Source organism: Megalopta genalis, chromosome 10 (assembly GCF_051020955.1).
Source record: "Megalopta genalis isolate 19385.01 chromosome 10, iyMegGena1_principal, whole genome shotgun sequence".
In the NCBI taxonomy this organism is placed as follows: domain Eukaryota; kingdom Metazoa; phylum Arthropoda; class Insecta; order Hymenoptera; family Halictidae; genus Megalopta; species Megalopta genalis.
In genome coordinates, this window is record NC_135022.1 from 16414757 (window position 1) to 16437302 (window position 22546).

A 22546-nucleotide genomic window follows, 5' to 3' on the forward strand; every position below is an offset into this window, starting at 1 on the left:
TATTGAGTAAAATTATTGTAGACGTAAACAAATGGTGATGTGTTTATATTATCTATTAGTATAGGAATTTTCACATTATTTATAAATGAAATGCAGCAAAGCAATTGCGATTTTTGTTGTGTCGCAAAGCTTTCTTTTATAGGAAACTCGAAAAAAGAAAATATCTCTCCAAGTAACACATTGAAGCTTATCAACCACCACATTCAAATGTCAAAAAGCATATAACTTACTCTCGAAAAGTAATGTCAAGTCTTTTATTTCACACATGCTCTACTGTCTATTGTTATCAACGTGTGTTCGGAAACGCACATACTCAGGTTTTTGAATAAAATTAAGTGGAACTGGAATGTAGACAATTGGCAACAATATGCATTTAAGGGTTAACTTTTTAAAAATAAAGCAACGCATTCAAGTCGATTTCATACTCGGTAGGTTTAGTGTTAAATAGCCGCATCGGTAGTAAAATTACCAAATAGCGAAAGCATTCGAAGGAGAACTCGGACGGAACGTTACATTTCGTTTGTAAAAACAGTGAAGCCGCTAGGGACACTGTTACAATGATTCCGGGGCACGGCTCGCTTCAAAAATAAATCGTTGACATGCGCGAGCGTGGATGCTAGCCGGTCGTCCGCTTCGCCCCGTCTCGCTCCGCGGTAAATTTAGATAATTAATCTGCTACACTCGATCGGCATTTCTCCGCGGTGTTGCACGTCGTGCCCCATTCACGAGGTCAGCGTCGCGAAATGGGTCTGCGTACCGGAGGACGCATTTCGTTTCCAGCGCGCCCGATCCGGCCTACATTCCGCTCGATATTCCATTCAGGCTTCCGCGAGGGGGCCACCAGCTCCAGAAATAAGCTTCAGAGAATTTAGCCTACGCGGCGGTCACCGGGCGTCGGAGATCTAGCTTGATTTAGGGTCATCAAGCTCGGGGCGTCGTGACTTCGATAGCTGTGATCGGCGGACGATGACTCGATCGCGGACAAATTCTCGAATCACTGTCAAAAGCAGCCTCCATTTTGTTAGTTGATGATTTTCTAGCAAAGGTGCAAGCTGAGGCGTCCACTGTAGGTGCCTGTTTATTTAGTAGAACTTCGATATTCATGAGCACGAGGTAATATATCTCTTCAATTGCTGTGGGCGGAAGAATATTCATAAATAACTTCTCGCTGTACGATTCCTTTCACAGCTTCGGGAATTGGAATTCCTAAAGGACAAGAAAAATTGATATTTATTGCCTGCCTTCGATCGTTTCGCAGAAAAATGGAATGCAATCGTATGTATTTAGTAGATTTTCTCGTCGAAGTCTTCGTCCCGAGTCTGACACGATATCGAGCTAACTTCGAATCTACTTAACCAGTTAGCTGTGTTTGACGAGTTTACTCGTCATGGAGATGTGGCATTATTTCGTGTCTCGACGAGTATATTCGTCGTGCGTAAAAATTAGTGACCATTGGCTATTGAAATTGTAATTTTGGTGAGAACAAAAACATATTCTCAAATTTCAAGATGTTTAGAATACTTTGAAGCCAATCATACGCGAATATGTTTACATTGTTATAAAAATAATATTAAAATAATATTCGACGTGCGAAGTGCCATTATGTATCATTGCTTGCTTTGCTGAATACCATTTTACAGCAATAATTTGAATTTTTTACTTTTATTCGTATCTGATTTTTCCCTTATTTTTCGTTTATTATATGCGTAGTATATGTTAATGTTAAGTGAATAAGTAAACATTAGTAATAAAATGGTTGATTTTATAATAGAAAACCGTCTTTTTGATTCAACATTTTAACAGCGACACTTAATCTGTGTTCGACGAGTATACTCGTCGTCGCTTGATTCTCGCGACATGTATAGGTGCGCGCATTGAAAAAGAACAAAATTAACATTTTTACTCTGCCACGTCTGGAAGTTGACTTTCACTGGAAGTTGAAAATTAATGTTCACGCTGATTTCTTACATTCTCCTAATTTCGGTAGACTTCGCGAAACATGTTGGAAATGAAATTGCTGTCGCGTGTAACGTAACTTTTCAATCTTAATATGCTAAATAAAATATCTTAATTTTATGGAGATTTTGAGGTTGTTAGCACGCCTGTCAGAGTGTTAACAATGAAATTGCGGATAAAGATAGCTGCCACCGCGATGTGCACGAAACTTTCTCGTGCAACATGGTCGCAGGAAGTTCCGTCGACTCGTTCGACCGCGAGGAATTTTCCTCGGCGATAATTCCGTGGCTGTAAGCACAAAAACGCCGCAAGCGACAGTTTGAAAAAAATTCAAGTTAACGTATTAATGGAATTGTAGCACATACAGGATGTACATAGCTATTTACCAGAAAAAGAAACATCAAGAAACGCTGCTAATACGAACCATCGGTGAATCTCGAAAGTGAAAACACGTGACTCGCGGGCATTCTTCTATGCGGCCACAGAATTCTGAACCGATTGGATTAGGATCGCCCTCCGGCGGGTCTGCGAGACAGTGGCCGCCTGTAAATTCATTTCCCGCAGAGTTTGCACGACGGCCGCGCCTCGGTTTGCCGAGGTGCAGCAGGGGTACGCCTATGAGCCGCGTCGATAATTTGCGCAATGAAAGCGGCCGGGTGCGCTGGTATCCGAGCGAAGTTTCGATTGTCGTCGGCCGGTTATGCTCTTTCGCATAGGCGTCGTGGCTCGTAATAAATTTCTATCGATTCGCGCCGCTCGACGGCGAATATGTGTGCCACGGGTGATTTACTGGCAGAGAAGTGGCGTGTAATCTAGCTTGGGCAGCTGTTTACCGAAGACAGCCGTCTCCCGTTCTCGCCGTCTCTCTTCCTCGCGGCGAGCACGTGCTCGTATTTATAGATTTATCAGTTGCCAAACACCGGCGGAAGCGAAGCCGAAAGGCCCGCTAATCAGCGAGGCCGGGTCTCCGTTCGGCGTGAATCTTAATCCGCGGCCGCAGCACGCCGCCGCGCCGCTAAACGAACGCGTTCGATTGCCCCGGCTGGCAGACTTTACGAGCTTATACGAGGCTTTACGAGCTTTCCGAGACTTACCACGCGGACCACGTGGCTCGCGGCTTCGCGATTCTCGAAAGAACGTCGCCAGCGTCCTTTGTTCCAAGCCAGGCTAGGTCTAGGCTACGCGACGCTCAGCCTAGTTGTAGGCCTTGAACACCCTCGATCCAGCGCGATCTAGGTTTAGCACGGTTCAGGCCTGACGTTTGACCTCGACACGAGCTGGACTCACGTCCGCGCGTGGGCGTAACAGAACCTTCGAGCGATAGATGGATCGCCTCGATTCGCAACCGCGAATTCGAGAACTCCGAAGATCAAGGCTTTCCTCTTTCCCGACAGGCTTCCTCGGTCTCTCGCGTCGTCCAGACGATTCTTCTCCCCATTGGCGATCGTACGATCGTGTAAACGAGAACTTCTAGGTATGTAACAGGTTGTCGCGAAATGCGCGCCGAGGCACGCGCCTATTAGCGATGGCGGCCGTCGCGAGACCTCTTTAACGGGGCAGCGAGCGTGCGTGCCACGGTCGCGAACGACTTTCCAAGTCGCGATTGGATTACGCGTGTACCATTAGCCCAGAATCGCGCAGCCCTAATTCGATACAAGCTCGTCGTCGGGAAATGGTGTAATCTACCGCGACAATCGCCTCGCTGCGAGCTTCGCCGCGCCGTTTTTCTTCCACTGTCGTCTAGAAATTGTGCTAAGCCATTCTTAACCTACCCACGTTATATCCTCTCAAGTTTTCCTACTTCTTCCTTGAGCTAATTCAGAAAACGCTGTTTAGTTTTCGGGGAACGCCCTCTTTGCTTTCATAGCTTCTTGGACTGCCCCCCCCCCCCCTGGAGCAACGTGATGTCAATGAACTTTTGAGAGAAGTCTGTTCGTATTGTTTTATTTATTTATTTATTTGGTGATTTAAACGGGAGACCCCTTTGTTGCATAAGACAAAGGAGTGAATTTTTAAAAGAATTAATAGACCTAGACTAGCAGTCGATACTAAATATAGTATATTCTTTCTAATTGATGCTCAGTTTTGGAACAAAAATGGACAATTTGGGAAGAGAAGGTACGGTTAATCGAGTTTTGCCTCATTTTTATAATCACCGAATGTCAAGAATTATAACAACGAGCCGCAATGCTCGAATAATCGTATCTCATCTTCCCAAATTGTCTATTTTTGTGCACAATCTCAGCGTCAATTAGGGAGACATTACTGTACAGTAAATTCTCCCTAACAAAAATGGACAATTTGGGAAGAGGAGGTACGATTAATCGAGCCTTGGCGATTCGCTTTTATAGTTGTTGGCACTCTCACAACTATAAAAATAATAATAATCGTATCTCCTCTTCTAAAATGGTCCATTTTTGTTCCCAAACCGAGCGTCAATTAGAGAGAATTTACTGTACTAGGACTGAAACAGTTAAAATGTTAAATATGTCATGAACTGCAGCGAAAGTAGCGGTTCTAAATGAGGTGGAGGCAATTAAGCAGTTAAAAGAATTTTAAGAATTTAAATGACCGTAGAGAGTGCGATGGAATTTTGAAGAATGCTCTACGTAAACGTGGTTTTGTAATCCCTCATTTTGACAGTCTTAATGTTCTATAAATATTCGCGTTGCTTCTTCTCTGTGCAGACATTGTTTCAACCCTTTGAGTAACAATCTCGGGCTCGCGTAATGCACGCACGTTGCTCAAAAACGTTGATTACAAATTTAATCGTGACTAAATCAAATATATTGTATGCCATTTCTCATTTCACCTATTCCTTCACTTTTTTTTTCCACTGAATAAAACGACCCCGTCACTTACCAAACCATATAATGACAGACCGATAGACAATTTTATCCTTGTTTCGCGGATCGCTTAAGCGATGAAACATACATGGCTTCGTTGCTCCCGATGCAGACACAGTCAAAGCGTTGTCTGCCAAGATAATCGGCGGCATTTTTATTACACCCGACTGACTCCTAGTTGACAAAACAAGATATAGCGATTCAAGCCTCTCCACAGAGACTGGCTGAAGTAGGCATGGCTTCTTTGCTCCAGTTCTCAACGCAATCGAACCACTACTCCGCCGCCAACCACTGTCCTCGCCATAGCTAATCCCGCCTCGATCCACCTGGACAAAAGTAACAATCGATCACTGCCGGCAGCGACACAGGTTGCCGATGATTAGCACCGCGATGCCTGCGCAAAGAGTCGCGCAGCGAGCGCTCGCTGTCGAGGGTCGAGGGTCGCGGAAGGGTCGAGCCCAGAGCACAGGGACCGGTAGCTCGGGTCAGCAGTGGCTCGAAACCCGAGTCACGCAGGCTCCCTAGCGAAGAGAAGAGAAGAGCAGAGAAGAGAAGCGACGAGAAGCGAATCGGCGTGTAGTCCTCGCGCGCACCAGCGAGAAGAGCGAAGCCGTGAGTCATTCTCTCGCGAGCTAGCTACCTCGGCTGCATCGGTTGTCTCCTCCTCGCGGCTCGCACACGCCTCGCGTGCACGTGCTTCGGCGATATGTGCCAGTGCAGGGTCGGTGTCGAACAGCACCGGCGCGCGAGTTCGTTTTCGCGTTTTGACCGCGACCGTTGCCGCCGCCGCTCGTTCCCTTGGCACCTGGCGACGACCAGCCGACGAGAGTGCGTTCGCCCGACGTACCAGCGAGTGGTTCCTCTTCGTGGTCGCCTTCGTCGTCGTCGTCGTCCGCGTCGTTAGACCGCTGTTACGCAAGCCGTCCGGCCGCGAGCGAGTGCGTGGGACGATTACAGCGAGGATTACCGGGCTCGGTGCGTGTACCTGTTGCACGGCTCGCTTCGACGGAGAAAATTCGCCCCTCGACACGTGAAAAAGTGACGCGGAGTGCGCCGGCTCCGAAAGGGTCGTTTCGGAAACGCTACACGTTCGGCGAAAGATCCGCAAGCTCCGCGATAACCGCGATCGAAACTGATTCGTGAGCGAGCCGGCACGGCCGGAGTCGTTCTACCTGTTTGCCCATCGGCAGCCGCGAGTGTGTTGGTGACACGGAATCAGAGTGGAAGCAAGGTGCAACAGATAAGAGTAAGAATTTCGGAGCGGGACCACCGACTTCGATCGATTCGAGCGAGCGGGCACCTGTTGCTCCGTCTCGTTCTGTCCCCCCCGGGGGACCGTAGAGAAGGTAAAACACTGCTTTGCAGGTGACATGTATTTTCGTGCCGCGGCTCAATACCATCTCCGTAGGGTCGCGATGCAATTAACCGTAACGGCCGCGATTTACGACACGTCGCGCTAATCGGGCTGCGTGTCGCACAGCCTCTCCTCTCGTCCCGGCGCGGCGCAGATCCTTAAGGTTGTTGTAAACAGCGAGATACAAGCGCGATGCTCGTCACTGTCCGTGATTCACGGAGATACGATCTCGCGGCGAGATCGTGCGCCCCGGCGAACGTTTATGCGAAAACCAGACGGTATCTCCCGTCGTCCGTTATGGTCGCGGATCGCGGCGCGACTAACGCTTTATTGTGCGCGTTAACTCGGTCGCGCGCCGTTAACATTCGTCTTTCTGCCGCATCGGACGCGGAAACGTTGGGCTCCGCTCCGTTTCGGACGCTTAACCCGTCTATTAATAGAATCGCCGATGATCGCGGTCGAAAGAAGACCAGGACACGAATAATAATCTCGTACGGGGGTTATTAGAGTGCGACGACGAGAGTGACCTGTTGATTCGCGGGAATGTCTTGGACGTTGCGCCGAAAGCGTGTCTTGTTCTGCCGAGCGTTGTTCGCTGTCGAGTCGACTGATATTATCTAGACTAACTTCGGACGATAGAGGACCGAAAGCTCTGCGGCAACGAGTCCGTAGATTTCCGGATGGCTAGTAAATAATTCCCGGCGAAGCGACGCGTCAATTTCTTCAGTCGACTTTGCTATTTTTATTTGGCGTATTTAGTGCCGGCCTTTGCGACGTTGTCCAGCTATTTCGAGCGGAAAACGTGGACGATTAATATTCAGCGATAAGTTTTCCTGGTCGTCCGAACGGACTCGTTTCGAATACGTTCGCGCGACACGTGCCCGCCGCGCGCTAATTGCGACGTTCCCGCCGGAGTGGTATCTGCTTTTTCGATCGGCACCCGGGAATATCGGATGACGAGGGTCGCTTTTCGTTCCCTTCGTTTCGCACGATTTCAGCCTATCTCGCATGCCCGAGAGTCTATTTTAAATCGGGCCACCTATCGCTCTCGTTTTTAAACGCACTAAACGGTGATTTACAACCGGCACCGGAGGCCCCCGCTTCTTCCTGCCGCGCGATAAAACACTATTTCCGGCGCTGGCCCTGGCCTTTTCGCCGAACCTCACGGCTAAGTACCTCCACGGCCACCGTGGATCCTTCGCGAGATCTCGTTGACACTTCCAGCGGCCACGCGAGTTCCCTGGAAACGATCGCGGCCGTGATTTACACGAAGTCGCTCGCCCGTCTGTCCTCTGTCGAATCGCGGGGGCGGTGACAGGCGCCGCGATCCGGTTTCGTGAAAATGTTATCGACAGTTATTTCGTTGATTCCGCAGCGGCGGATAAATGTTTGCTTTACGCGTTTGCCGGGCAATGTCTTTGAAGTTACCGCGTCCCTTTTTTTCTCTCTCTCTCTCTCTCTTTGATCAGACGATCCTCCGCGAATCGTGATCGTCCCACGTCGATCACGCCGACTTTCGTCGTCGAGAGCCGAAATTCCCTCGCGGGACAAGTACGCGATTCTCTCTTTAGTGTCCCGCTTTTACAGCGCACCCAATGGAACGGTAATCGTCCCTTAACGTCCCGCTGAATCGGGGTCTCTGCGTTTCATAACTTCTCTATGGTAATGGTACGTATTATGGAACGTTTCGCAGGGGATATAAAATTATCATCGATTTTATTCCAAGTGAAAAGTGTTTCTATCGGATATTTGTACTACTGTTCGATAGATCGACGTTTCGATCTAAAAATAATACGAGCAAACTGGTATAGTACGAGCATGTGCCTATATATGAAACACGGATGCCAACCGTTCCATAAATGAGGACAATAACAAAAATGAAAGTACACAACGTTCTTGCTTAAGAACACCTGTATTTAAACATTATTCTTTTAGAGCAGATCGTTAGATAACCGTATTTGCGTGAATGAACATACAAAGAACGATGTTCAAAAATATAGGTAAAATGTTTACATCCAAATTTTTCATATGCTCTATCTACTTTTCGTTCCATTGTTTGTGCTACTGTTTCAATGCGGGGCTACGATAAAGCGATGTTTCATACTAGGTGCGTTTATCTTGTAGAGAAAAATTAAAAATTGAATTCTTTCCGATCCTGGTCGACAGAGCCGATAAGATCGAAGCTTCTACTATTCGGCAGCGTTGCGCTTTGTCTCTCGTCAGGGGGCAATGGCCCAACTATTTGACAACGCATACGATGGAAGGTGGTGGTTGCACATTTACGAGCCGTGAATTTATGTGCGCGTCGGTTTATTAGCTATCTCGCGCGAGATTCGATAGAATGCCCTCTTCGCTCGCAACGATCTAGAAAGAGAGAGAGAGAGAGAGAGAGAGAGAGAGAGAGAGAGAGAGAGAGAGAGAGAGTGAGTCGCGTTGCCGATACAATCGCGTAATATAGGTACCATTATCGTTCCGGCACGCTCGTCAAATAAACCGATAATCGCCAGGCGATCATTACGCGGCGAGGCGCAGGTGCGAGTGCGAATAACACGCGTGTGGGTCCGCGATGTCGGTCACCCACGCGTCGAGCAGTGAGATCACCTTTATACTTTGACTTTCTTAGTCACGGGCTGTCAGTCCGTCCTGCTGAAAACCAATGCCTTTTGTCGCCTCGGATCCGCCCGCGGGAACCACGGGAAAGCCTCCAGGCCAAAACCGCTCTTTTGCGCTCTTTTGCTCGGCTCTGACATCATCGCCAGAAGTTGCAGACGATGCAGCCACGGGCAGGATGCGCTCGACTTTTCCGGATATGCGATAAAACGTTTTTATGGGATCGTCCTTGTCGCGAGAGCTTCATTGCAAACTGGCCGCGAGAACGTGCTCGTTTTCAGCTTCGTCTGTCCTTCGTCTTTCCGACTCAATCGATGCCAGATTGACACCACGACAAAAGATCGATAGAACGGAGAGATAAATAATCAAATTTGCAAACGCGTTCTCTGAATCTGGACTTATTCGCGAACAATGAATCGATTGTTGCAGAAGAAGCAGCGAGAAATGGATTAAATTCACGCGGAGGATTTTCGAGGTTTATGAGATAGCACTCGCGATGAGATGGCCTTCTTTTTACGAACCCTCGAAATTGCCGTAGGCGTTGCAGAGCCGATAAGACAAGACCTTATCGAAATGCGATATCAAACAATAGAAATTCCCGCGGGAGAGATACATCGGTGAAGAGTTACTGGCGAGCAATTTCTCACGGAAATGTCGGTCGTTGGTTTTAAAAGGCTCTGTTAGCGATACACGAGACATTTCCGCGGATCCTTGAAAAAGGTCTCCCGTGTCGCGGTTTGTTTGCCGAACGGCTTATGGCCGCTCCGCTAAGTGATTCGGTGTCCCGCGAACCCGCCGATAGGGAGACCGCGATATTTACCAGAAATGTCACCGGCTACCCTTACCATGAAATGCTCGAATTACGCGCACTTGACGAGCGTACTCCGGAGAAGAGAGAAAGGAAGAGACAGGCAGAGAGAGAGAGAGAGAGAGAGAGAGAGAGATGTGCTGTATAAGGTGTCGCGCCTGACCATTTAAAAATGGCCCAGTTATAGAGCTCCGTGGGTCCCCGACGGCGCCTCCTCGTGCTCGATCATCCTCCTTCTCCGAGGCTCGCTCTGCGGCCGACGTGCAAGACGTATAAATCAATTCGCGCGTTAAAATCACCGGAGGTCCCGTTATTATTGTCCTCGCATTGTCGCCGCGGCGCCGCCCATCTCGTCTCTCTCGTTCACGAATTAAAATGCCCCGTGACGTTCGTACGCGCTGGACGACAACTAACCAACCGATTTGTCACTCGAAGCGGTGCCCGTCCAGCTACTGGTGTATCTAAATTTTCTAGACCGCGCGCAATACGCTGACGGATATATCGTTACAATTTTCTGGTTAATGATCTGTTTACCGTGCCCGAGCTAATCTGTCAGTCGCGATGTTCAATTCCGCGCGAACTCGCGAATCAAGTAACAAGTAACAGTGTTCTTCAACTTTTCTAGAAATTCCGGAACTTTTCTGGAAATTCTGGAACTTCTGAAACTTCTGGAACTTTTCTGGAGCTTCTGGAGCTTCTGGATCTTTTCTGGAAATTCTGGAACTTTTCTGGAAATTCTAGAACTTTTCTGGAAGTTCTGGAACTTCCGGAACTTTTCTGGAAATTGTGGAACTTCTGGAACTTTTCTGGAAATTCTGGATCCTCCGGAGTCAGTAATTTCTTTCGGAAATGCCAAATTTCGGGTTGCTGTGAATTTCCCTGTGCTAGTCCTGCGCCTATGTAATTTATTGCTACGTCGATGCTAAGGGTCGACGGAATGATCTGTTTGGGTGTGACTAGGGTAGGTATTTGGTACGTGACCCCATGTGGCCTCCGAATTGCCTTCGAATCATGGCAAAAAATTAGAGATAAGAAAGTTAAGTCGTCGTTTTTATTCTAGCATTATTAAGTATTTATATTAATGTAGACCGGTATATGCTGGTCACTGCCTCCTTTTGTCGACTGCCCCAAGTTTGTATAAGTATTGTTAGTATTCTCAGATCTGCCGGGGTTTCAATTCCGACCTCCGAACGTTTCTGGGAGAAATTACTGTACTTGTGACTCTAACCCGTTAGTGCTCCGAAGTTAGGATGATCTCTTCTCCGATTCTCTCCCTACGGCGCGAAACTGAAATAATATCGATTCTCAAAAGTGTACCTCGCAACAGCTGTGCGATTTTTTCGGGACACCATAACCGTTGGAAACCGAGATATCGAACCGATATTTGAGCCGTTTATTTTGAAAGTGGCATAAGTCACTTTGTTTTTAAGTCGATATATTTAAGGGTTTACGTTTTAACACCGTTTAAAAATATGGATGTTAACTTTCGAGAAAATTTACTTGTATTTGTTATCTCAGGATATTTTTCTCAGTATAAATAATTTCGTATAAACATTAAAAAATCACCACTTCTCATTACGGTAAAGTGACTTATGCCACTTTCAAAATAAACGGCTCATTTTAAACAGTGATTTTCAGAACCTTCTCAATCCCCGAATGCTCTGTAAACCAGTCTATTCCGAACCTTTCTCTTTTCACTGTAAAGAAGTAGCGCCAAAAGGCCAACAATCTTGCCGCGAATAGGCGTGGCTTCGTGGTCCTCGATTTACAAGTAGCAATTTCAGCGCCCTGGTCAAACGGCCTAATGTCCCTACTGACGTTGCTAGAGAAGGTACAGCCCCTTTGTTCTGCTCGTTCAAGTCTCCCATCGGGGATCGCCAGCCCGTAGGATCCCGGATCCGACGAAGGCGGTAAATTCACGCGGCGGGCCGAGAAATTGGCACGGGCTCCGTTGTTGATTCGAAAAATGCATTTTCCGCGCGCCGCAGCCTCGCGAATATTTATTTACGAGCGGGCGCGAACGCGAGCGCCTACCCGCGTGAAATTATTACGCGACATTCTATGTGTGTCAAAGCTCTATATTTAATGCGCCGAGCCTCCGGCCCGCGTCGAGATACAGCCGCCTCGCTGTTTCGCTCTCCGGCCGGCTATTTATTTGACTTAACCGATTGTAAAGTGGCCAGAAATTTATCCACCGTAAACCGGCAGTAATTCCCGCGATGGTAAACACTCCTGACCATTTCCCGGCCGCTTCAAACAAACCGATAAATTTCGCGGACGCGCTCGGCGACGCGTTCGAGCAGCCTGAACGATCGAGTGCATCGCTCGGCGATTTGTCGCGGACATCGAGAACATCGGGCCCGTTCCTGAATGCTAGCGCGCACGATGATTAAGACCTCGGCCGTTATCAACGGGAAGCGGCGGCGAACGTGGAATTGTACTCTGTTCGGTCGGAAGCGTCGCTTGTATTAACCGCGACAGCGTCGTACAATAAACGCGATGCTATCGTCGCCGAGTAAAGAGCGTTTACTCGCGCGGCCGAGCCGTATCGAGACTCTCGATCGCTCGCGTTCCGAGCCGGCTTGTACGCGTAATCGCGTCGCGTCGTCGCTCTGTCGTCGTATGGGAATGCGACGCGTGGGTGTGGAAAGCACGCGAGGGATTCGAATTCTCGGTAAAAGCACGGCCCCACGGCTTGCGCCGGTTTCCTGCTGCAACTCGATCTGTCAACCCGATGCACCGATTCTCCCAGTTGCCAGCTTCCTTGGCTCCCACTGTCGATATCTCTCCCATCAGCCATCGAAGAAGATCGATCCTGATTTAACTCACCACAAGCATCGTCCTTCTTTTCTGGTCTACGCGCATCGAATTGATCATACTTTGCAGCTAGAACTCTCGCGAGAGCAGATTTTTCTATGCAACAGCAGAGAGAAATCGAAGTTAGCGACGATTTCAACAGCCTTTGCGGATGATTTTCAACAGCCTCGCTTCAAAGTCGGTCAACCGTTTTCGCGATTTGACCATGACTATGGTCCACCGATGTCCTCAATGAATGCACGTTCTCACGACTCCAGAGGAATCATTGCAGACCTAAGTTTCATGTATAAAGTTGTGCATGGTATGACAAACAATCCCAGCTTTACTTCGCTTGTACACTTTAACGCTCTACCTCGTTGTGTTAGGTCAGCCTTGCTCTTTAGAACCTCGCAGTATTCTTTGACATTTTGTTCTACTGACCAGTTTTACAGGACATGTACATTTATTAACAACAATAGCGATAAGATCGGCATATTTGCAGCCAATGTTACGTGATACAGTAATGTCTCTATAATTGACGCCCAAATTGACCACAAAAATGGACAATTTGGGAAGAGGGGATACGATTATCGAGCCTTGCGGTTTATTTTTATAGTTATAAATTGTCCACATTTATAAAAATGAGCCGCAAGGCTCGAATAATTGTATCTCCTCCTTCCAAATTATCCATTTTAGTGGTCAATTTGGGCGTCAATTATAGAGACATTACTGTATCACGTAACATTGGCTGCAAATATGCCGATCTTATCGCTATTGTTGTTAATATCTTTATTATAATCTATATTATAATCTGAGCGTCAGTAAGGGAGACATTACCGTATATAACAAGTCTATATAAACTGTTTACCGGATTCACTGATTCTTCAGCATTGAGCATAAGTTATGCTTTATGGTTGTTTAAAAAATTGTTGTTTTTTAAATTAAATGAAATATCCCGAAGTTCCCAAAACGTTGGAAAACATCTTTGAAGGAGAGAGGGAGAGAGAATGTCAAGATCCTCGTTCGAGCCGGAGATCTTCCGCCATCCAAGCGTTGCAGGAGATCGAGAACCGATCCAGGATACACGTCACTCCTCTGGAATGAAAGTCAGAATTGTCCAGATTCTTCCAGAACCCGTTCTCTGCTCACTGAATCGAAACGCCTCTATGAATCCCGAGACGTCACGGTTTTCATTAACTCTCCCCGATCGCGCAACGGGTCGAGCATGAAGCAACAGCAACGCCGGCTCTGATAAATTACTCTCGTTAAAGAAATTTAAAGACCGGCCGGCTAATGCGCGGAACACCGTGGGCGGTTCAATCACTCGGCGACGATCTTTTCTGCGTGCCGATTGCGACACTTTCGCGGGATTTTACCGATTGTCTATTCGTGTCCCGCGTGCGACATTTCTCCGAATGTGGCATCGCCGGCCGGCGCGGCGACGTCTCGGATAATGAAACACGCCTACCTTTTATCGACATTTCCGCGACGTTGTTAATTGAATTACGCGCAGCGTCGCCTTTGAGCGCGACGCTCGATTCCCGAGAAAACCGTTTGCGAAACGTTCGCCGACACCCCGATCATGATTTGCAATCCGAAATTTCGCTTGAGACTTTCAGAAAGAACACCGTGGGATTGAACACTCGGGTTCTCGACGATACTGTCGACCTCCGCACGTGAGAATACAGTAAATTCTCCCTAATTGACGCTCGGAACGCTTGGAAGCAAAAATGGACAATTTGGGAAGAGGAAATGCGATTATTATTATTTTTATAGTTGTGAGATTGCCAACAACTATAGAAACGAATCACCAAGGCTTGAGTAATCGTACCTCCTCTTCCCAAATTGTCCATTTTTGTTTCCAAGTTGAGCGTCAATTAGGGAGAATTTACTGTACAGTAATGTCTCCCTAATTAACGCTGAGATTGTGCACAAAAATAGACAATTTGGGAAGAGGAGATGCGATTATTATTATTTTTATAGTTGTGAGATTGCCAACAACTATAGAAACGAATCACCAAGGCTTGAGTAATCGTACCTCCTCTTCCCAAATTGTCCATTTTTGTTTCCAAGTTGAGCGTCAATTAGGGAGAATTTACTGTACAGTAATGTCTCCCTAATTAACGCTGAGATTGTGCACAAAAATAGACAATTTGGGAAGAGGAGATGCGATTATTATTTTTTTTATAGTTGTGAGATTGCCAACAACTATAAAAACGAACGGCCAAGGATTAATCATACCTCCTCTTCCCAAATTGTCCATTTTTGTTTCCAAGTCGAGCTTCAATTAGGGAGAATTTACTGTATAGTAATGTTTCCCTAATTGACGCTGAGATTGTGCACAAAAATAGACAATTTGGGAAGAGGAGATGCGATTATTATTATTTTTATAGTTATGAGATTGCTAACAACTATAAAAACGAACCGCCAAGGCTCGATTAATTGTACCACCTCTTCCCAAATTGTCCATTATTGTTTCCATGCCATTGTCCATTTTTGTGGACAATCTGAGCGTCAATTAGAGAGACATTACTGTATTCTGTTCGAGGTTTGTCCGGAAAGTATCCTTTTTTTGCGATGCATCCGGCAAAGGAGCCAATTTTCCTCGCTAATAACTATGTCTCTTTCAATATACAATCCTTGGAATACCAGAACCTTTTTCCAGCGACGCTCCCAGTTGAAGAAACACCTAATCTACAATAATTTGTAATACCCAACTAGTTACGATCGTTAATCATTAGATTACATTTTGCTCAATTATTATAAATTAGTTACACCTATCATCCATGTGGCTATAATCATTAATCATTAATCAGATTGCTTTTCGCCGGACTCTGTCAGCGGCACTCGCAATGCTTCATCGTAAATGGTGAATACGATTTTGTTTCATTAGGACACACAGGTGCAAAGATACGGTCATGAGAAGGATAGTTTCCTTACAGAGCTCTTATTTCAAGCTTCGTCAAGCCGCGAGCGTGTCGGCGTTGGAATTCGTGTTCGGGATACAGTGAACCCTCGGTTTTCACAAAAGCGTCGCTCCACCGGCTGGTAGGCCCGATGAACGGGCTTATTATGCTCTTCGCGGCGATAAACGATGAACCAGCTCGTAGATCCTGCGTCAGCGCTCGCGATCAGCTGGCATTGACGAAGCACGAGAGAACGCGCACAGAGACGCAGCTTCATCCGTCGACCGATATTCCGATCGCCACTGCGTACGCTGTACACATTCCAGCGGTCTCTCCAGGACGCGCGTGTGCGTAGTCCCGCATCGATCGTCCCTTTCTTTCTACCGATCGCTCGGCTAAATTTAGAGCATGATCGAGAGAACGGTTGTCCGCGCTATCGGGACAAGTGACCGAGCGATAAAGTCATTCGGGCGGTCGGGACCGGCTCGTAAACAGCTATCGTACGTCAAAATTTCGCTCCGCCCACTTTTTTTTTTCCTCTTCCGCGGCGTTTCATTTATTTTCGCGCGCGCGCGCGCACGTACAACCCCTTCCTACGATCGTATCGCGGTCAGTCGCAGGAAAAGAGCGCATCCGCGATTTACCGAGGAGTCACGACCTCGGAGTTCGCCAGGCGGTTTGCTTCATTTGTGGAGTTTCTTCCGATGTGCGCGCCACCCGACCCAGTCCAGCTGGGATCGTTCGCGAACTGTGTCGCGTTTCCACGTGGCGAGCACGTGCGGGATCGCCTAAGCGCCGACTCCGATCCACCATGTCCGCGGAGTGGGAAACCACGGGATACAAACCTACTCGCACCTTCGACAGGCATCCTTACTGCTACGCAGACCGGTAAGTCGATCTCTAGGCACTAGATCTATCTGTCGAAAAGACCAAGTTGTTTTGACGGACCAAATTTTACAGTCCAATTTCGACGGTTCAATTTCGTCAGTTCAGTTTAGACAGTTCAATTTCGACAGGTCAATTTTGACAGTTCGATTTTGACAATTCAATTTCGACAGTTCAATTTCGCCAGTTCAATTTCGAAAGTTCAATTTCGACAGTTCAATTTCAATAGTTCAATTTCGCCACTTCAATTTTGACAGTTCAATTTTGACAATTCAATTTCGACAGTTCAATTTCGCCAGTTCAATTTCGAGAGTTCAATTTCAATAGTTCAATTTCGCCACTTCAATTTCGACAGTTCAGTTTCGACAGTTCAATTTCGAGGGTTCAATTTCAACAGTTCAATTTCGACAGGTCAATTTCGCCAGTTCAATTTCACCAGTTCAGTTTTGACCGTTCAATTTCGCCAATTCAGTTTTGACCGTTCAATTTCGACAGTTCAATTTCGACAGTTCAATTTCGACAGTGCAATTTCGACAGTTCAATTTCGACAGTTCAATTTCAATAGTTCAATTTCAACAGTTCAATTTCGACAGTTCAATTTAGACAGTTCAATTTCAATAGTTCAATTTCGACAGTTCAATTTTGAGAGTTCAATTTTGAGAGTTCAGTTTTGACAGTTTAGTTTCGTCAGTTCAATTTTTCCAGTTCAATTTCACCAGTTCAATTTCGACAGTTCAATTTCGTCAGTTCAGTTTTGACACTTCAATTTTGACACTGCAATTTTCACAATTCAATTTTGACAGTGCAATTTTGACAAACCAATTTTCACAGAACAGTTTTAACGCGCTAGTTTCGACGAATCAGTTGTGACGAACCAGTTCTGACAGACCTGCCGAAAACAGTGATCCCGAGCCCTTCAATTTGCAAGCTTATCACCCGCGGAACGACTGGTTTCATAGTTGTGACGCGTCAGACTCGGCACGAAGGCCTCGCGAGGAATTATCGACTTTTGCATGTCTGAGCTCATTCGTGAATCGTACGAGGAAATACAGAGTGCACAAACATACTCTAGCCACTTAGCAATTCTAATGTCGCACGATACATTTTCTCAAAGAATTCTTAAATGCTTTTTGCGAGTTTGACCATTCGAAGAACTCGAACTATTCAGCTTTCCGTTTTCCTGCCGCGCGCGTAATAGTCTGCAGAGTTTGCGAATCTATGATAGAAACGGGAATGCGATGTACAGAACAGTAAAAGCATCGGAATGATTGAAAACGGTGCAAACAACCGTGCCACACTATCGGCCTGGAAAATTTGTACTCTGCATTGTTCTCTAGAGACCGATTAATTCCGCACTGCGTATCTTCGAAAGAATTTCTGATAGCAGATAATGGTCCGTTGTCGTCAGCGCTGCCCATTTGTAATCTTGTTATTTCAATTTGCACAATAACCTTCGCCTCGCGCGCTTTGCAAAAATCGCTAAATCACAACGATCTAATAGCTTATAATTTTTCGATGTTACTGGTGCGATGTTATCGCGTGTGTGCCAGTTAATCAAAAAGACCGAACGCCGATGGTCGGGCGGCGTGAGTCACTCGAGAATGAACGCGGCCATGAATAGAAGCCATTTATTCGCGCCGTAAAAACGCTTGCATTACAATATATCTCTATAAAACCAATCTTCGATTTAGAGTAGCCCGACAAAGGTCAGGAACCCACGTCCCCCGAAGTTTGGATTCCCAGCGACGAAGCGAGATTCGATCTCCACATTTCTCTCTGGTATCTCGCCGGCCCGCGTACCACGAATAAATCCGTGACGCTTTATCCACCGCAGAATTCGGTTTACGGATTCGTGCACGGTTAGCCGAAAGTCGAAGGTTCGTTGCGCCGCGTTGGGGTAGCTGGTGTTTGCGTTGTGTCACGTTCCGACTTGTAAATCCGCTGGCAGCCGGCCATCTCCGTAATGGAGTAAGTTTCTTTGCGGTTACAACAAATAAACACGTCGCGGCTATTGCGACAGGATACGTCGACGTTCGGCCGTGTATCCACCCGGCCGTTCCTCTATTTGCATCCGCGATCGTTTTACAGCGGCCGCGGATTTTTGCGAGCACTCGGGAACGGGTCGAATCGATGCCGAGTAGCTTTCGCGACGTTCCGCGTCGTCGCCGCGCCGGAAATTCTTGCGCTCCGTCGCATCCTCTCGGTAATCCCCGATAACTCGATTAGAAGTCTTCGCAGTAGGGATTCGTCTGAGAAACCCGTCAGGTATCGCTCCTACTGATACTCGCACGCGGAACGTGACTTCCCGATTAAGGACTTAGCATTTTCTCACGGCGTCGGCGCGGTTTCTCACGCGAAGTCTGCGGAATCGTTCGAATTTACAAAACCATTTAACCCTCGCAGCGCCGAACGGTCTGCATTAACAAGGAACAGTATTTAACTGACGACAGATCTGTATAAATAGATCGAAAGCGTATCCTAGAAAGATCACAGGAATGTAAATTCAAAGTGCTCCGAGACTTGGCCTGATCTTGAGAGGCCGACGAAGAAGGAATAAAGTGTGGGGGAAAGAGAATGACAAACTGTCTATCTATTGATGATTGAAATTAAATTGTAGAACGTAAGTGGTAATAGATTAATAAATTACGATAAATTATAATTAACAGAGATCAAAGATAATATATAGATAATATTAAATAAAAGTCAGCAAAACATAAATTAAACTCCAAACAAAATTCAGTACCCTTACTTTTCCTTCCTTCTCTGTTGATCTCTCAAGGTCGCTCCAGTACACACAGTATTTTAGGTCACAGCAGTATTTTTAATTTACATTTTTGCGATCTTTGTAGCATATACTTTCGATATGTTTACATAGATCTGAGTAATTTTGCCAGCAATTAAATAGTGTTTCTTGTAAGGACGTGTATCATTGCGCAAGCTATTATGTACGAAATTATTAGGTTTGTCGGAAAGTTGTGTTCGTTTAAGAAATGAAAGGAAATAATAGAGATTTTTCATAAATTTAGTAATATTTATTGTACGATATAATTTCCGTCGTTACTTATGACCTCTTGCCAGCGTGATGACAATTTGTGAGCAACATTTTTCAAAAATATATGTCTCAAATGAACATGTGCATACCTAGCGAAATTTGCAATGACATTATCAGACAGAACTTTCCGGTAGACCTAATATATTCTTCTTAAATGTTACCAAAGTACGTCAATATCGCTCTGCCTTAATAAATCTTATCTTAAAACCTTACCTTAAACCTTAATAAACTACGTCGACTTGGCATTGCTTAACTGAGCAAGTTGTACCCAACTGTACAACTACTTCCGTCGATACTGAAACCGTTAAATTAACGACAACTTTCCGAACTGGTTCTTGGGATAAATGCGTCTTTGAAAAATTGGAACCAGAGTTTATCTATGTTGGGATTATGGAATGAAAATGAATATGATTCTAATTCTTTTCTTAAAAAGACTTTATTTTATTCCTTTATTGAGAGAAGGTATATGGGCGAAAACGATCGAGCGACCAAACTCTACTGAGAGTCCGGTAAGAAAAAAACGCTTCTTTTATACCCTTCTTGGGTTCGTCTTATCCACCAATCAGAGACGTTTATTTGTCGCGTTTCACATCGTATACGTGACGCTGGGATCCCCAAACAGTCAGGGCACGATGTGCATCTAATGGTACCGGTGATGATGTATCGCGGTATCTATTATATACAGTTTACATCACCGTCGTTGCCCGCTGACGGAACCGACGAAAATGTAAACCGATATCTTAGTATCTTACTATACTACTTACTAAGTAAACTATAGATTAATTTTTGTTCGAGGCTAAAATTTCAACAATCTACATTTCAGCAGTGGTTGGTTAATCGAGTTCTCTCGTACGCACGTGAACTTTTATCAAATCAACAAGAAATCGTAGTCTGCGGTGGACGATAGGTACAGTAAATTCTCTCCAATTGTCGCTAAAAAAATGGACAATTTGGGAATAATCGTATCTCCTCTTTCTAAATTGTCCATTTTTGTTCACAAGCTGAGCAACAATTGGAGAGAATTTACTGTATTAGGATAGTGGAGTCGGTTACTTGCGGTGACCAATTGCTGTTCCTTTGGCTTTTTTTCGTGCATAATTAACTTTACATTTGTCAGATAAGACATATTAAATTCTTCTATTCTTTCATTTTGTTTATTTTTTAATACAATTTAATATGTCTTATTCGACAAATGTAATTATTTATTTTCGAATTAAAAAATGTAACGTCTTATTCGATACACGCAATAATAAATAATAAATAAATTTCGAATAAAAAAGCTTAATATGTTTTATTCGATAAATGTAATAATATAAAGAATATAACAAGTCTCATTCGATAAACAGAAATTTCATTATACCCGAAAACGAACGAAAGGCACAGCAATCGGCTCCACTATCCTATCTACTATATGAATCACCTAACTGCGCGAACCAACTGGTCTCACCCGACAGGTTCCTATAAATTGAACTCTACCGTATAAAATTATACCTCTATTATAACTCTGCCGTATAATTATATTAATATAAAATATTATATATCCAATTTTTCGTCACTAAATTCAGGGACCTACATCAGAATTCATAACGAGATCATGATCGCAAACCGCGACTGCCTCGCATTGATTCACAGTGGGAATCGACCGTCCCGCAGCCCGTTCTTGTGTCCAGACCGCCATAGTTTTGGAAACATAATGGATCGCGAGCGCTTTTGTTCTCGTCGCGCCGTCAGAACAGTTCCAACAGATGACGGAAGCGTCGAACGGCGTGGGATCGAAGGAGGAAACTCGAGGAACTGGATAAACAGAAGCAGAAGAAGGAGACGACGGAGAGCAAGAGAGAGAGAGAGAGAGAGAGAGACAGAGAGAGAGGAGAGAGGGAGAGAGCCGATTGTCGCATGCAAATGACGCTTCGAACGGTGCCAGAGTTTCCGAGGGACGCACGCCTCGCCGAGGCCGGAGATAACGAGGTTATTCGTTCGTGATAATCCTTATCGACGAGGACACCGCCGGCATTGTAGGCTCAGTCTTGCTCGGTGCTCTCGCGGATACGCTCCGGCATCCAGAGGTGGTTGTCTCGCGGCGGCAGTTTTCGCGGCCTCCGAGCGCGCAACAATCGGTCCGGTGAATTAATTGTGCCGCGCGACGGCGATCCGCGCTCCGATCGGCATCAATGACCGTAAATAACCGACGATAAGATCTTCGAACTCCGGATTGAATCGACGCGGAGCGGCGGGGCGGTGCGAGGGGGGAAAGGAGGAACGATTAGAGGGAACGTTCGCCGCGATCGCAGCTGCCAGACGCTCGCAGCCACGAGTCAAAGTCCGACTCAATGTCGAGCAACAAGGTTTCCCGTCGATTGGCCAACGAGAGTCACTTCGGACGCGTGTTTCAGTAACCGATTAGAGGCTTCCGAGCGATGGCGGCTGCTGCATTTCGGCCGACGATCCTTACGGCGAGGGCACGCCGGATCGACGTGGCCTGTCGAGATCAAGCGGCTCGACCGCTCCGTTTCCGAGGACTTTACACGCGTTTACAGCCAGCTTCCTAATGGAAATCGGCATGACGGGGCGTTCAGTGGAATCGAGTGCAAATGGACGATTATCTCCCGAAGCATCGCGCTAGCTTGAAAATTCCTGCAGTTTTTTTGCCTCGTTCGTAGAGATTCACGCTGTTACGGAAACGGGTAAAACGTTTCTAAATCTAGCTAATACGAGGAGAATGTTTACCGATATGCAAGTCACGTGGTACGACGAGTTACGAGCGGTCTATTATCCTCGAAATGATCTGTCGCAATATCGAAATTCCCTTTACAGTGAACAGAAAGGATTACCTTTACTCCGTCCGGATCTATCCCATTTTCTTGAGGCGTTCGCGCGATCGAATCGACGTTCCTCGTAATCGAATTTCGTGGCCTCTGACCGGTACGCAGCCGTGAAAAATCAATAAAGTTCGGCCGAATGAATTTCTGCCCGGAGAGATAATGGTCCATTTGCACAAGGTGGCCCCGGGACGGAGCTCGGCTATCGATCGTTCGCCGGTAAACCCGTGACAGACTGTGCTACCTTTGAGCACGGTGGCGATCGTGACGGGCCTGAACGCGTACCACGCGGGGAACAACGGTGTCCGTAATGGAAACCGCCGAGCGAAGGTCGCCAGTCGTCGTCGTCGTCGTCGTCGTGGCTTCTGATCTCGAGCGGAACGCGATGTGCCGCACGGACGAGGACGACCGACCAGCCAGTTGAAACTCGCGCGTGGATCGGCGTGGAAGGTGTTTTCACGCCATCGCTAGATCGTTCCGGGAACCCTAGAATCACTTACTCATCGTCGATTCT

General features: G+C 46.4%; 1 protein-coding gene and 2 long non-coding RNA genes across 6 annotated transcripts in view; 1 reads left to right on the top strand and 2 right to left on the bottom strand.

Annotated features, from left to right (window-relative positions):
* The window catches only part of Lmpt (four and a half LIM domains protein limpet), a 124916-nt gene that overhangs the window by 47204 nt on the left and 55166 nt on the right, over window positions 1-22546 (top strand). The window contains exon 1 of one of the 4 annotated variants that reach the window (XM_076524854.1): window positions 15987-16164. The exons of the other annotated variants lie outside the window; for them this stretch is intronic. Coding sequence (XP_076380969.1) covers window positions 16088-16164 — 77 coding nt within the window. The 5' untranslated portion in view covers window positions 15987-16087. Of the gene's footprint in view, window positions 1-15986; window positions 16165-22546 lie in introns of those variants that run through there. 4 annotated transcript variants of the gene reach the window in all.
* LOC143260154 (uncharacterized) lies at window positions 35-22383 on the bottom strand. Its single transcript, XR_013034267.1, has 2 exons — window positions 22045-22383; window positions 35-1206 (listed from the first exon to the last, which is right to left on the bottom strand). It is a non-coding gene; the product is annotated as an uncharacterized LOC143260154 (long non-coding RNA).
* On the bottom strand, window positions 3885-6593 carry LOC117220170 (uncharacterized). Its single transcript, XR_004490209.2, has 2 exons — window positions 5443-6593; window positions 3885-5128 (listed from the first exon to the last, which is right to left on the bottom strand). It is a non-coding gene; the product is annotated as an uncharacterized LOC117220170 (long non-coding RNA).